Below are 16,040 nucleotides of genomic sequence, written 5' to 3'. Positions count from 1 at the left end.
ATTATATTTTTTTTAAAAAAGATACTTTAAGCTTGGATGATGAAGGTAACAGAGGAGGAGAGTATCCAGTTGCTAGGTCTCAGCAGGATGCTGCATCATTGCCACTAGATAAATAGTCTTTGGAGACAGAACTTAGATAATGAGACTTCTAGATCTTACGAATTAAAGTTGTTATTCATTTAGACATAACTTTTCAAGTGTCTTACATAATAAACTTTCTGCCGGTTTCATTAAGAGATACAAAGATAAGGAAGAGAAACTACATAGTCTCTCTATGACTAGAGAAAAGACAGCATCATAAATTCACACCTGCAGTAGGTAGTTAAGAATATATATAAGGTAGTTTTATTTTCCCCTGGGTGGGGTGGAGAAGGAGCTTCACTGGAAACTTACACTTGGAAGCCGATGTGTGTTAATTGGATGAGAGGGGTATGAGAAATCAGGCTTAATCAGTTCAGAACATACTTTTATCACAGATCACCTTTTTGTAGATGAAGATTTGACACTATTTTGCTGGTTAACAGTCAACATACTATTTCTGCTTACTAGCAGTAATTGAAAATTGCAGTTTTTCTCTTAGACTATCCAGTAGTATTTGGTTTGCTTTCAAGGGAAGAAATATCTCGCCTCTTTCTGTTGGTGAGGAAATATCTATTTAATTGGGCAACTTTAGAAAACGGTGATGGTTTCAGGAAAACTTCAAATTGGTCTGTCTTGTTTCTCTTGCTTGTATTTCATTTTTGAAAAAATGCGGGGTGCTGTAAATTGCACTTTGAAGCACAATTTTGGCATCATTCATTTGACAGATGATGAAAAATAGTTTAGTAACCATCAGAATTTGAGGTTTAGTGTGGTGTAATTGTCAGGTGCAATGTGCTTGGAACATGCATGTTAAGTAGTGGAGCCCACATAAGTTCAACAAACAAGTCTTAGCAGTGAAGTAGATTGAATTTTTTAACACAGTAGGAAGAGATCTGCCTTAGTGTACTTGGAGAGGCAAGGCTTAAACCATGCTTGTATAAGGGGAATTAGAGAAGCCCTGGAAAGATCTCAAACATGGTAATACACTGCTTTTAAGATCTGTCAGTTGCTTGTGATTGTGCAGCCCTGGAAACAGTTACATAATGTCTTTAACCAAATACGTTCATTGATGGCACTCTTTTTGAATTATAAACATATAAAACTGGGATGGAATGATATGTTTTTTCTCAAATGCTCTTCAATGTCGACTGAGTAAGGATATCAAATTTCTAGGAAGCTGATGGAAGTTGTACCATTACTTCGGTAAATCAGACAAAGTCTGTGTATCTTACTGAGTAGTAATTCTAATGACAGAATGTTGACATACAGTCTGCAGTTTGTGGATGATGACGTATTAGAGGAAGTGTCTTGTAGTCTGTGGCGAGTAATATCTTAGAACCCTAACAACATCTTAGGCCTGGCTCAAGAGGGATAACAAAGAAATAGATGAATAATACCCATAGCTCCTTCCAATATTGCAATGGATAGTCTAAAGGTTTTCACTGATACCTGTCAGATCTTCATTGTTTTCTGCTGCTTCCACTGTCCTGAGTAGTCTCGTCTGTTTGGAGGGGAAAAGGAAGAAAACACATCCTTTGCCAATTTTAATGTTCATGTTGATTGACATCTCTGTTCTCCGTTTATTGATTGGAACGCATTTGGTACACACCTGGATAGTTTAAGACTTACAGTTTAGTTTCCTCTTAGAGCAGTCTAGTTCACTTCCCCCAAACTGCTTTGTTAACCAGACAAATGTGATGTGGGGTGGCTGGGGCTTGGTCCTAATTCGCAAGCCAAAGCAGAATGCTGGTGTTCACGCAGCCTGAATTTCTAATTTTTCTGCTGGTGCTTTCTTGTTTGATGTAGTGAATTTCTGACATTTTTATTTAGCATTTCTCATGTTTAGGAATGAATTGTTGCTGTATTCTATTCACAGTTTCAAGGTAAAGCTTTAGCTCCCTGCTGCTGCTGTTCCTGAGAAGAAGCATTATTTGTAATGTGTGCTTCAGTCACCTCTACTACTTGCCATTTACCTTTCTCAGTTTGAGAGACGGAACATGAGTAAAGTGGGGGGAAAAAAAAGAAAGACTGGATGAGTTCACAGACAGCAATAGCTGGGCATTTTCGATGGCAAAACTGTTAGCTTTTGGGAACTGTGTATAGTTCTGCCAGAAATATGTAGACAGACATAATTCTGTGCCTGGTAAGTAGCACCAGAATGCAGATACTTCTGAGGGCATTTCACTATTCAGAAGGCAAATTTATTACAATTTCTAAATAGTGATAGTTAAGGGAGTCCTTGAGGGGGCACTCTGGTCATCTTTTAGGATTATAGGTAATAGATTTGCTATTTGTATCATTTTTATGTGTTTTATAAAACTTTCACATACAGGTCTCTGCTTTCTGAGATCATTACCGGTTTTACAGACAAACTGAGATGTAGGGATGAGAGTATGGAACAAAAACTTCTGCTAAGAAGTGACAAAAATGGGCATTAAATAAAAGTCTGTCTGCAAGATGACAGAGAAGTGGATCTCCTCTTGATATCTTGGTTTTACGCTATCCTGCTGTAAGCTGAGTTACAAAATATGGTATTTTAGTGATCCACAGAAACGTTAAGAGCAGATACTTAACTCAGTGTTCAAGACAATAATGGAGTTATGAGAAACTTCATTACAGTGATTGTTGTCTTGAAAATAACTTTTGAGACACTATTCTTTGTTTACTGTTGACAAATGCTTTTTGATATCAGAAGCAGCTGAGCATGAAGATCTGATAGGAATGATAGAAAGAGGCTTGTCCTTGTGCAAGATTTCAGTTCAGATGTGATCATATCAGTCAGGGTCTGTCATATGAGACCTCTTGCTAGAGAGAGCCTCATCCTACTTTGCTGCTGTTCTGCATGATGTCTATGTAGAAAGAAGGACAAAGGTGATGCTTGTGGAGCTACTCTTAGCACAAAAGGAAACATTAGTGTCTGGGAAGGGGTTTTTTTAGTCACTGTCTGAAAGTGCCTTGGCTTCTAACTGAAGGGATCAGTCCCAGTGTTACTTGTGATACCAATGTGCAAAAGAAAAAGCAGATTTTTTTTTTTCCATTTTTCCCTAGTTAGCGTTGAAAGAAGCTGTACTGGTTGCAAAGGCTGTTTTTTCATCACTGAAAATGAAGAAAGTTTCAGTTCATTCAGTGCTTAAACCCAGTAACCAGCCTTGTCAGTGCTTAAGTCTGGGCTTTTCCAGTGAACCAGAAGCTTTCAAAGACCTTTTACTCTCCCTGTTATGATCCTGACTGGGAGCCCAGGGAGTCATAAAGGTTCTGTGATCCTCTCATGTTAAAGTAAGGTGAAGTGACACCAGATGACCAGCTAAAATATTTTGCTTGTAGTAGAAACAGCTTGAACCTGGAAAAGGATAGTAATCAGTGTGGTCTCCAACTGATAAATCTATAAGAAAGAAAATAAAGGGAAAAGAAGAAAAGGAAAGGAGAGAAAGAGTCAAAGTATCTGGATCACCACCCTGGCTTCCAGCATTGTCTCAGATCTGGTAATCTTGGGTGGTGTGTGCACACACAACAAAGTTTTCTGTCACCTTTTAAGTTCATCTTAGCTGATTTGCATACTAGACAAGCAGAGGCAGATCTGGTGCCCGGTGTTCATCTCTCTTATTAGCCTTTTAGTCTGAACATATAGTTTCCTTTGAGACTTAGATAAGTAACTTGGCAGTACAGCCCCAAGGAAGGGAAGCCTTACATCCTTGGATATACTCCCTGCTTCCTTGGGCAGCATTCCTTAGACTAAGCATGAAGGCCACAACTTGTCCTTGAAGCTTGTGTGTGGAGGAATGTTTGAGGCATTAACTCCTTCAGTTCCTTACACTTCCCCTACCAGCCAGGCTCCCTGCCATACTACTTTTGTTTCAAATGCAGAAATGGCATAATGTTGTTTCTAAAAGATGTCTATCAAATCTAAAGATCTGTGGCAATCACATTCATTAATCACAAGATATTTTGACTACCTTCATGTATTTTTTAGAAATACTATAGAACACTTGCACTGTGCGGTTGACATGCCTGTTCCAGGATTGTCCCAAAAATAGCCTAATGACCTATTCCGATATCTTCATGAGTGTTAGGTTGAAACTATACCATTCTGTTGGTATCTGTCCCCAGAGAATATTCAAACATCTCTAGACAGAATAAGCTAATAGTTAATAAAGTAGAAAAGGTAAAACTTCCTTAAGATTTAACCATCATGTCAAGATTAGTTACTGCTATTTGTTTTTTTCATAAAGATTTGTTCTATTATGGTGTGCCACGATATTTTCAGAAACAATCAGCTTAGCAGAAAAGCCCGAGAAATTCAGGTCATATTCCACAAGACCTTTGATGGCTTATGTTGAATACCTCTAAATTAAAGTATTTTAAGATATTCCTCACAGTACAGTGGTTCTAGGAAAATGGCAGGAAGCTTTCCAGTCCTCTGTTTTACTAGAAAATAAAGCTCTTCTCAGGCTTTATGTCCATCAGTGATGCAGTGCTGAAATCTGAGGGTGCTCTTTTCTATCTCAGGCTGTTTCTTGAACAGAGAAAACAGGCACTTCCCCTTGACCCTACTTAAACTAATTAAGCCTCAATTCACGCATTCTCTAAGCATTGTAGGATTAATGCCCAGCTTTCCCAGTTAAAGCAACTTCGGTTTATTGTTGTTTGCTAACCCCTCCATACCATTAGGTAGTTCCAAGCTTTTATGTTGACATGGAAAAACAAAGCATTTTTTTCTTTGCCATCTCTGTCTTCTCTCTTGTCAGCCCAAAGACATTGTGCTGGAATGGGAATACAAAAGAAGTTAAATATGATATAAGCAGGGGCTGTATATGTACAAAATACCTGAATCACAGCTGATACTCTAGTGTTGATTGCATTAGTACTGTTTACTTGATGGTTAGGAAAATTCTTGAAAACAGCTGACTATACCATGTAATGCAATTACCCACCTACAAAGTAGACACCTGGAGAAGTAAGGAAAAATTAAGAAAAGAAAATTGAAGAAAATGGCCTCAAGAAGACATTTTACATCTGAAAATATAGTAACTCAAAGCAGACTCCAGGTTTAGTCGTGCTGGGTTAAAAATGAAAGGATCCAAGGCATGTTCTTTCCTTGTTCTGAAAGGAGGGAGGCACATGAGGTAAAGAAAATGAACCTGTTCTGTGGCTTTGTTCTCCTTTCTGTGAGACAAAATGAAAGGAATAGGAAGAAAAGGGCTTCCCTTGCAGAATAAATCCATTAAAGGGAAATACAGAGCTTGAATAGTCTTCAGTCAGAATGCTGAGATGCAAGAGAACCTACATAAAAAAGTATAAATGTCAAGGATGCTTTTAAAACAAAAATTGACATCATACCTTCTGTCCAGAGGAATAATTATTTAATATAGCTACCTAATTCTTCAAAACAGAATTGACGTCAACTATCTCACTTAGTGAGTTCAGATGTACAATTTAGATGTTTGGTATTACAGGTTCCTTTGACTAGGTGTCCTTTTAGCAGGTGATTGCTTTGGAAAAAAAAAAAAAAAAAAAGTTCTGTATTTGAATGAAGCTGTAACTTCATCTACAGTACTAGATTTTTCTGTAATTCCTCTAAAAAAACCCCTCAGTTATCTTTGGTCTTGGTTCTGAACTCCATGGGCTACTCAGACTCTGTTACAGGTAAAACAATAAAGTAATCTTTTTAATGTTTTCTTTCTTACCCATAATTCCTTACAGCCATCTGTATGTACCCTTTTCTTTGGGTCATAGTCTTTAAGTTGTCTCATTTGATGTTTTGCTTTTGTTTAACATATGGTTGAATTGTGAGAGCATTGGCATTGTTCACAGAGCCCAAATGAAAGCAGTTGGAGTAGAGTATTGAACTGCACTAGGCAATTTTATTTCCCATTATAACTTGTACTTTTTGAACAGATTAATTTTGATGGGTCATGATACACTTTCAGTATAAGTAAAAGATTTTTTTCCTTTCTGGTGTATATTCATTTTGCAGTTTACATGATGTAAAATTAGTCATTTTTTTGTTTAATAGATATTTTAGAACTAAAACAAAACACTGCACAAGTAATTTTGACAGGATTGACAGATACAGGGATATGGCTCAGCTGCTAAACTTGATGACAGCCTTTAAATAATAGTACTGTGTGGAAGGATGGTGAACATCCGTTTTAAATTTGTTGTCAGAATAAAGACTTTTATCACTGGTTGCTGCAGGGTAAAATTATGTTATTTCTTATGCTTCAAACTTTGTCCTTGTTAGTCTGGGGTCCACATCACATGGACTGACAAACCATAAATAACACTTAGGTTGCCTACACATATTTTTTGTGGGTCTTCATAGTGCATTGTGTTTAAGCTTTTGTTTAGGAAGCCTTATGCTAGCAATAACACTCATCCACACTTTTTAGATACAAATTTGCACACACTAGAACTGCTATTTCTGGCCTGGAATTTTTGTGTGTTTTAGAACTTTACTTTAAAAAAAACAAACCAACCAAACGAAAAAAAACACCAAACTGAAACACCAGGAACCCAAACACAACAAATGATCTTTGTCTTATGTCAGTTTAGAAGTGATCATGATGTGTTGTTTGTTTTATATAAATGCTTTACCTGCTAATTCATTTTAAGGCTATAATTGCTTTTTCTTTCTGGTTTTTATTTTGTTAGTGATCAGTCTAATGATAGAAACATTTTGTCAATAATAGTAATTACTTGCTAGTGATCATATATTAGTGATTTCCCTCTCACTCAGATGGTAATGACTTGGTGGCATCAGTTTGTAGAGTATTTTCCAAATTTTTTCAGCCCTGGGTCTGGCTGTGGTTAGAAAGAAAAGGAAATAAACAATTAAGACACTTGCTTTTGATGTCCTGCAAACATGTTGAATAGACTTTTGCTCCGTCAACTATGAAAAGGACTATACATAGCTATACTTATAGAAAATATGAAAGCATAAAGGAAAAGTAGTATGTAATAAGGTTTCTTCAGTTTCCATTCAGTGGTATTAATACTAATAGAAATGCCATTATGAAATGGAAAACTGTGTTAGGTCATGGTTATGGTATTCATACATACTTCTGAATCCTAATGACTGCAGATTTCTGCTTTAACTTGGTTCCTATTGTCACTTCTTGTCTCCCTATTAAAATGATAGCATTTACATATGTGCACATTTGTCTTGCTTTGAAGACACCAACTTGTACATGCATAGCAACTGTACAACCCTCCAATCAGCAAGATGCTTGTTCTTCTTTCATTTTTCAGTGAATTCAAAGATGCAAAGGCAAAATACTAGGCAACAGTAGGTAATGAAAAGAAGTTTATATGACAAATTAATTGTTTCAGTACCTACACCACCTGCTCTTCTTTCATTGACACTTGTAAGATGTTCAACCTTCCCACCTAAGTATAATTTTAAGTATAATATTCCTACATCCACATTTACACTGCGGACCACGGACTCAGTGATTGAAAAAAATCCTAAATTAATGTAAATGTGGTTTATTTTCTCTTCTAATTAATGAGCAAACAGGACCTAAGTTATTATTGTCACATGGATGCTTATCTTTCTTACCTTAGGGCATGTCTATATCCTTCAAGCTTTCTTTTCAAAAGTAGAATGTGTAATGATAAGCATTGCTTCTTAAAATGTAACTGCATTATTCCTTTTCTTCCTACTTCCCTCTTCCTGTACAGTGGAGCAGATTACTATGACTATGGCCATGGACTGAGTGAAGAAACATATGACTCTTATGGTGAGTAGCTTTGAGCTGAATGACTACAGTAGTAGACTCTTGAAAAAATATAATTAAAGAAGAATTTCCATAAGGAAATTCAGTTCTGCAGTGGATAACAGCTGTTCAGGGAGGGATTCCTGCACTGTCATGGAGCTCCTCATGTGGTTATTGAGAAAAATAGACAGAGGTTTCTGTGGTCTGTTAGCAACATAGTCATGTGAAACTAAAATCAAAGAAATAAAAAAATAAAATCTAAATTGTGCTGCAAAGTACCCTTTTCATGTCACATTCAGTGAGATTTAAGAAAAAAAGAAATGAGCATGAGGACCTTTTTTCAGGAGATGTTTTCAGCTGAAAGCAAATGCTTCTAGTGTGGCCCAAGTGGCATTGAAACTTGGTACAAGGATAAGAATGTGCTGCATTTCTCAGCTGAATCAGGGCCTTATTGAGTGCATTTTAGGCTTGTATGTTCTTTTTGTATTCATTTTCATGCATCTGTTTTGTGAAATCAAGCAGTGAGTCATTATGTAAAGGTTGTGAAAGTAGTTTAGGTAGCTAATAGACATGAGGACGGTGGGTTATTCATATGGAGACAAACCAATGCGTAATGAAGCAAAAAAACATATGTCAGTGGTAAAGATCACTTTTTTTAAGCTAGAAGTTTGGTAGTGACAGGCTTAATTAAAGAAATCTGTTACAGATTAAAAGCATAAAGCATATTAAACACCTTTGCTTAAGGGATAAATGTTAAATCTCTGGCTTGAGATCAGAGAAATATAATCTGGATCACTGAAACGTTTGAGGACTGCTGGTAACTAAAGAGTTGTGATTCTGGGTAATGGACACTTCAGTGATTCTAGAGCTCTACTTAAAATTTTCCTTGGTGTATTTCCTGACCTCCATTTGGAAGTGCTTCCTGCTGAAAACTAAAATGACCTTAACTAAGTTGTGATAAATGCACCTAATACAGAAGCTTGCTCCATGTTGTCTGCTTAAACTAATTGTTTTGCTTAAGGGGAAATTCAGTTCATCAAAAGAAGAGGTCATTTGAAATTCCCCTCTCCCCCGGCACTTTCAGTTGGTATCGGTAGATACATAGCTTAAATCTTTATTTCAGCATTAAAATAAACTGTTTGCTTTTATAAGCCTGATATTTCTAAGACTATTTCATGAATGCAAAATTGATGGAGGAAAAAATGTGTGAAACAGGTTAATGTAGATAGTTGACTGGTGAAAAATGTAGATTCCTGTATTTAAGGTTGAAAATACGGATTTTTTTCATTGCTTTTGCATTTAAAATTGTTTTTCTATTTATCAAAGAACAGCCACGCAGAATATTAAGTGATGTACTTACTCAAGTTGAGGCGGCTATAAATACCTTGAAGAATGATTGTTACAGCCACTGAAGTTTTTGCATATACAAGTAGTTATACACTTTATTACTTAACTAGCTGACCCTCAAGTACATTATTAAGTGCAGAGTTACATAACAATAATAATCATCCTTACAGTATGTAAAGAATATTAGGTGTCTTGAACTACAATTCATAGTGAGCAGATAGTGGCCTTGTGCTGGCCAGGAGGAAACAGATTCCCAGGAAGTACCTGAACTTTTCCTTCTCTGAAGCTCAGGTGCCAATCCAGAGGACATAAGAAGAATATCAGTATTTTTAGGATTTGGAGCCCTGAATGGCACAAAAATGAAAACTTGCTAAAAAGGTGACTCTTTACTGGTTTGACCAATTCTTGAAAAGGAGCAAGTATTCCCCTTAAACTGTAATCAAGACTGCTTTTTACATTTAAACAGCTCTTGCAGCAGTGCTTAAAAGCTAGGGTATTTTTAATTCTTATCCCTCAGCCAGATGCCTTTACAGTTAGGCTAGGGTTCTTTTCCTTGCTTAATATCCTTGGTTTTTGTGTGATGAAGAAGCACAAGAAGTTGCTTCTCATGTATATTATTCTGTTAACAGATTCCTGTGACACTCTCCTAAGGTACAGGTTTAATTCTTTGTCTTACACCAAATTTAAACTTGTTCCTTTTATCACCTAGGCAAGTGTTTTGACCACCTTGGTATGATACATAACCAAGGCTCTGCAGGCAACAACCTAAATTTTTAAAAATTAAGTAGCTAGGATAAGACTTCTATGAAGAAATAGTGACATTGGATCTTTGATTTAGGAGATTCTTCTCACCTAATTTCAGATATCTACTGTCTGAGCAAGTTACCTTTCAAAGTACAGGGGTTCTTTGTTGACTTTTTATTTTTTTTTTAATGGACTAGAAAGACAAAGTGATGCCTACATTTTAGGTTACCATACATTTGGATTCCACCCTTAGTTTCTGGATCGCATTGGGTTCGCTTGAACACCTGTCTGTTTAGGGTAGGGCAGTTCTCCAAAAGTAGATATGGAAGCACACAGTTTTCAGGTGTGTTTGCCTTTTTTCTCCTCTCAGGGGTGGATATAGTACTCTGATTTCTGTTTACTTGATTAAAGTGTACCTAAGTACTGTTACGTTATGGTCTGCATTTGGACCTGTGTTTTCCCTTTTCTTGTAAATGCCTGGCACAGTAGGTCCGACTCATTTAAGACAATACTTTACTACTTTTTGTTAATATTCATTAACACGAAAATGTAGTAGGATTATGAAACATTAAGTATAGCACAAGTTTTTCACAAACTTATTTTGCTGTCAAAATTCAAACAAGCAATTTCCCTTGCTATTATTTTTTATAATATGCCTTTATTTCTTGTTTTAGAGGAAGTGTGTGTTTACAGTGAAGTTGAATATTGCCCCTAGACTATTAGAAGCCGCAGGTGCTTGTAGTGATACTTGAGGCTCTTCTCTATTGGATTGCATATTTGAATTAAGCCTAAATGGGTGCTGATGCAAAGAAACTTATTTCTGAGGGTAGCTTATTTTCTTATACATAATTCATACCCTCCATTTCATTCTAGCATAATTATTTGTAGGTATACTACTATAGCTGACACTTCTGTGTATTTGCAGCAAGCAGGTCCAGTTGAATGCCAGATCCCTAGGTATTTTTGCTATTAGCCTGTCACACTCCCTGCTGTTATGTGCTGAAAAAACATTGTGGGATAGTTCATATAGATGTGTTGTACCCAGATTTTTTGGTACAAGTGCTATACTTCACTTTGTACACCTTAGTTTCAGCAAATAAAATGTCACTATCTAAATCACATTTAAATAAGGAAAAAATCAGTAGAACACCTGAGAATATTGGAAGGGGTCTAACTATATTTTCCCTTCTTGTAGGGCAAGAAGAATGGACCAACTCACGACACAAGGCACCTTCTGCAAGGACAACAAAAGGAGTCTACAGAGACCAGCCATATGCCAGATACTGATTGTACTGTCTGATGTTGTGAAATATCCAATCTCCACCAGTCCTGTATACTGTTCAAAGTAATTTTTTCTATGAACAATCCCTTTTTATTAAATCAAAGCGCATTAAAATCTGAATGGATGGACTGAACTTAAAATATTTTGTTGAAAGAACAACCTGGACAGAAAGATATGTAAAACAAGGAACTTTGTTATTTCCAAACTGTATTTGAAAAAATAGGTGATCAAAAAAATAACCTTTGATTAACTAGTGTTAAACAAAAAATAGGTTTACTAAATATGTTAGTCCGTTCTTTTAACATAAGTGTAACCTTTTCTTTTAAAGGTTTTCAACAACTTAGTTTTTAGTTTTTATTTTCAGCCATTTGCTAGATTTTCTCTTTGCAAACATGCATAAAAAGGGAAGCAAATTACAAATGCAAATAATGTGGTATTTTGTAACACAAGTCTTGAAATGTTCTGTAGTGTTAAGCAAAGTTTTACCCTTGCTTGATACTAAATAAACTTTTGAAAGAAAATCAGTGTGTGTGAGATTAATTTTATGCTTTATCTTATAATAAAACTTCATAAATAGTAGTAAACAGGGAGAAATGTTTAACAATGATCAGCATAAAAGGCTCATATTAAACATTGCGCAATTTCTTAAAAAAAATGGTATAAACCTAAATGTATATATATATACTTACAGTAGATATAAATGCTGTTTAAAGTATCCAAATGGTATGGATCTGCTTGAGTGCCACATTAAATCAAAATATTTTTGTTAAAAATGGTTTAAAATAGCTAATGAATTTTCTGAAAAAGATGTGACTAGTTTTCATCTTGTTGAGCATTTTTTCACTAGTGCAACTTTGGAATTTTTATGAGAATTTTGGTACGTTAATGACCACCTCGCTCCGTGCTGGAAGCAATAAACACAAAGCTTTTAAAGACTTTCTGACTTGACTAATTGAGGTCGCTTTCGTCAGAGGCAGAGGATGTGTAACCCTTAAAACGGTCTTCATTTGCAAAGGTAAATAAATCAAATAAGATTTTAATCTCACTTAATTTATCTTAATATAGCCAATAAAAACAGGGAGACTGCAACTTAGAAAGTTTCATTTTAGAATGTAGGAAAGACTTTGAGGACACCTAAATTCTCATTTTAAAACGTTTAATTTGTATTAGTAATCTAAAAAGCCTTAGCTTAGCTAGTTAAATTTGGACAAACTATTCCCTATTAAACAACTGTAAAACCTCATAACTAATAGCTTGCAATATATTATTTTTCCATAAATTCTAGTAACTTAAACATTACAAATGTTATCTAAAGCTTTTTCTTAATTAACTGTCTGTTATTTATAGTTTGATTTACATTGTTTTCTTTAGTTTTTATTTCAAAGTTCTTGAAATTTAGTAAAAATACCTTTTTTTTCTCTTGCCAGGAAACCCACATCCTTGGACCGCCAAGAGAACAAAAACCTTAATCTTCTGATGCTTTGGTAGGTATCTTAACTCATCTGTGAAATTATTAGATAAGTAATGGAGCTTTTGATCAGGTCCTTAATTCTTTATACACAAGGCTTTAATTTACATAATGATTACAGGTACTGAGCTGGACGCCAGCAAAAATCATTAGTGATATTCAATTCTGAACATGAATATAATTTTATGCCAGTGGTGTTCAAATAGGAGTTGAAAAATCTAATCTGGTCAGCAAACATGTCTAAAATGGTTTTCCAAAGCTGAAGGAAGCATTTTGTAGAATTATTTTCCAAGTCAAGCACCTCTGCACAAGGAGCAGACTGATTTTTGGCACAAGTGAAGGAGAACAAGTCCATAGAGAAACATTAGCTGGAGAATAGCTAGCTCACCTGTTTATAGTGAATTCAGTATATAAAATAAGAAATAATTTAACTCTGTGCTCATATTGTGTATATTTAAATAGAACAGAGTTTTTTCTTTATTTCCTACTTGGAATGGTAATTCCTCCTGATAACCTCATCATCTCAGTGCCTTTAGTTGACATGACTTAGAGTTCTATAGTTTGAAATATTACATATGTTGCACTGCCTCTGTATACCACAGTATATTTAAGAGACTGATGTCACAAGCTAAAGGCATTTTTTGTACATACAAAATGGCTTTAGAACAACTTTGAGAGTATTTTTAAGATTTAAACAAAAGAGCTTTTTAAGGTTAGGAGAGCTTGGAGACTTTTGCCCTTTGGGACTCAAAGGTCAAAATCCAATATTAGCTGCTAGAACTGCTCTGGCAAAATGGAATGTATAAATGACTTTTAAAAAGATTTGTAATAGAATTGGCCAAATCTCTATTTCTGTTTATATCTTAAATTATCACATGATGAGTTACGTAAGTCATAGCAAGTTTTCATTTGTAAAGATGAAGTTTTATATTAATCATACACAATGAAACTTGATGGGTTGAAACTAAAGTATCTAGTAGCAAGGGTGGCATCTAGACAAATAAGTGAATCAGAAGTGAATTCAATCTTCTGTAATATTTATTCAACTCTTCTTTTTTTATGCCATTTTTCCTTCGTGCCTCCTATATGGAGCATGAATCTAACAGCATGCATTTGTGACACTTCTCTGCTACTCTGCCCTGAAGTCCTATAAACCCCTAAAATGTTTCATGATCCCTTTGGGGGGGAAAAAGTGTGTGTCTGTCAAATCATGCAGAGGCTGTTTGGGCGCACCATTGTGTGACAGGGTGTCATATGACTGGATATTGCAGGTCACATGAGTAAATTAAAACAAAATTCCCCTCCTGGCTAAGGGCACACCCATCCTGTGGTCAGAAGTGATTGTTTTGGTCATGTGCCAGATGTGCACCTGACCAGATGGAATAGTCTGTGTTCGTGTGGTACTTCCATTAAGTAACTGTGGCCCACCTTGGTGGAAAAGTTTACCATTTGAGTCCAGTTTGATTTGTACTTTTAATGAGTTGCAAGATCTAAATTCGATGCATCTAAAAGTCTGCATATATTGAGCATAATAATGATATGAATTTTAAATCCATTAAGTCTTCCTTCTTCCAGTGCTCCACATTGATACATCTTATTTATCTTAAGGAAATGTGTTTTCATGCCTCTTAAAGGTTGTATCAATTTTTATGTTCTACACATGTTTACAATAAGCTACATCAGTTCAAACAGCTGGTATTAGATATTCTTAGAAACTACATATTTGCAGTACAAAACTTCTCTTGAAGTTCCTGAAATAATATGCACTAACATTGTGTTCTGCTATTGCATTTCTGGTTTGGGGTTTTTTTTTGGAGTAATCCCTGAAATGAAATCTGTTGTATTTTGAACAGAGGGAAAAATAATCTAAAAAGGTCTATAAATTTAAAAAAAAAAATATATCAATGTGGAACGCAGTCTTTCGTGACAAACTAACCTAGAAGTGTTTATCCATTCTAGTAGGGTTTTGTATTCTGACACTTGTCAATTGCTGTTACTGGTCAAAGAAATAATGTTTGTGATTATAATTAATTATATCATTAATTTGCCTTCATTGAACCTTTTTATCACATTTCCACTGAATTTCAATGATAGCAGTTTCTGCAGTGGTTTCCATAAATCTACATACATTATTATATGCATAATTGCCTGATCCCACTGCTTATCTGACAGTCTTCAGAGAATTCATAGTAGCTAGTCTCCAGGATGTATACAAATAAATTATATTTTGCTCTTTTTCAGGAACTTCTGCCATGTTAATTACGGACTGCTTAGAGCATTGTATTTATCCGTGTGCCTAGACAACAATGAGACAGGCTACGGAGTATGAAAATCCTGTTCAATATTTCTTGTATTAAAGCCTTAAAGTGTATCCCTGTATACACTTTTTAAAATAATTGTATATTTAAACTCTTAATTGTTTAGTGATGCGACAATGTTTTATTTGGAGCTCAATAAAGAATTTTCATCTAAGTTCCTGTTACAAAGCAATAATGCAACCTCATGTTTGTTTAGTGACTCTTTTTAGCCTTACGCAGCAAGTGTAAGAGTGTGTACAGTCTCATGACTAGACTTCAAATGCTTTTGGAAATAGCTTGTCTAATGTATGAACAACATGGAAAAGTTAACATGAAGATTAGTGTTTCATGCTGAAGCTCTTCTTAATAGCTAATTGTAAACAGGTCTACTCAAAACAAGACTCTTGAGTAGAAATGATACTCCAACTTCCATTTCCTTCAGAAACTCGTATAACATGAAGGTATTTTAATCCTTGTCAATTATACTATGCCGCTTATTCTCTTTCACTTGGTGTTTGATGCATAGAAATGTTTTCTCTAATATACAGTCACTGGTTTTCTAGTAGTAGTCTTGGATGAGGCTTTTACACCTTGATAAATCTTGTATCTAACAGTCATGTTTCCTCAGTGCTTTCTGGTTTATAATAATTGTGATTGTGATAATTTGTAATAGAAATAAAGTTCTAATAATTTAATTTCCGGTGTTCTTTTTCCTAAATACTGCTTACAAAGTATGAGTGTCCCATTCCTCAGTTATGTTTCTATCAGATGCATTTTTCTTCACTGAACCTCAAATTCATACCAAGAAAAGCATAATTTGGGTCTGTCTTGTTTGTTTTATTTTGAAAATAAGCAATATCACTTAATAGCTTCACACCAAATGCCTCCCCTTTGACACATATTCATAACTTCAATAGTAAGTATATGGTATTAGAAGAATGGCTTTGAAATTAATGGGGATGTGGAGAAAATTAAGTTTCCCTATTAACCCTGGCACTGATCAAAGTGTCTTGAGTAAGTTATTTTTAATAAAAAAACTTTGACAGTGTAAAAAAAACAGTTTGTATTTTTAACCTTCAGATATTAAAGTGATTTTATCAATTCAT

The 16,040-nt window shown here is 35.2% G+C and overlaps 1 protein-coding gene across 4 annotated transcripts in view; it reads left to right on the top strand.

Annotated features, from left to right (window-relative positions):
- Positions 1 to 15,629, top strand: part of KHDRBS3 (KH RNA binding domain containing, signal transduction associated 3) — a 101,845-nt gene extending 86,216 nt beyond the window's left edge. For 3 of the 4 annotated variants that reach the window (XM_042785980.1, XM_042785979.1, XM_042785978.1), the window contains 2 exons: positions 7,762 to 7,820; positions 11,083 to 11,690. In XM_042785980.1, the coding sequence (XP_042641914.1) occupies positions 7,762 to 7,820; positions 11,083 to 11,174 (151 nt within the window). In that variant the 3' untranslated portion in view covers positions 11,175 to 11,690. Of the gene's footprint in view, positions 1 to 7,761; positions 7,821 to 11,082; positions 11,691 to 12,596; positions 12,654 to 14,878 lie in introns of those variants that run through there. The other variant, XR_006164709.1, reaches the window with a different exon arrangement.
- The last annotated feature ends 411 nt before the right edge of the window (positions 15,630 to 16,040 follow it).

Source organism: Tyto alba, unplaced genomic scaffold, assembly GCF_018691265.1.
Source record: "Tyto alba isolate M040663 unplaced genomic scaffold, T.alba_DEE_v4.0 Super-Scaffold_9, whole genome shotgun sequence".
In the NCBI taxonomy this organism is placed as follows: domain Eukaryota; kingdom Metazoa; phylum Chordata; class Aves; order Strigiformes; family Tytonidae; genus Tyto; species Tyto alba.
This window is presented reverse-complemented; position numbering and strand designations above follow the sequence as displayed.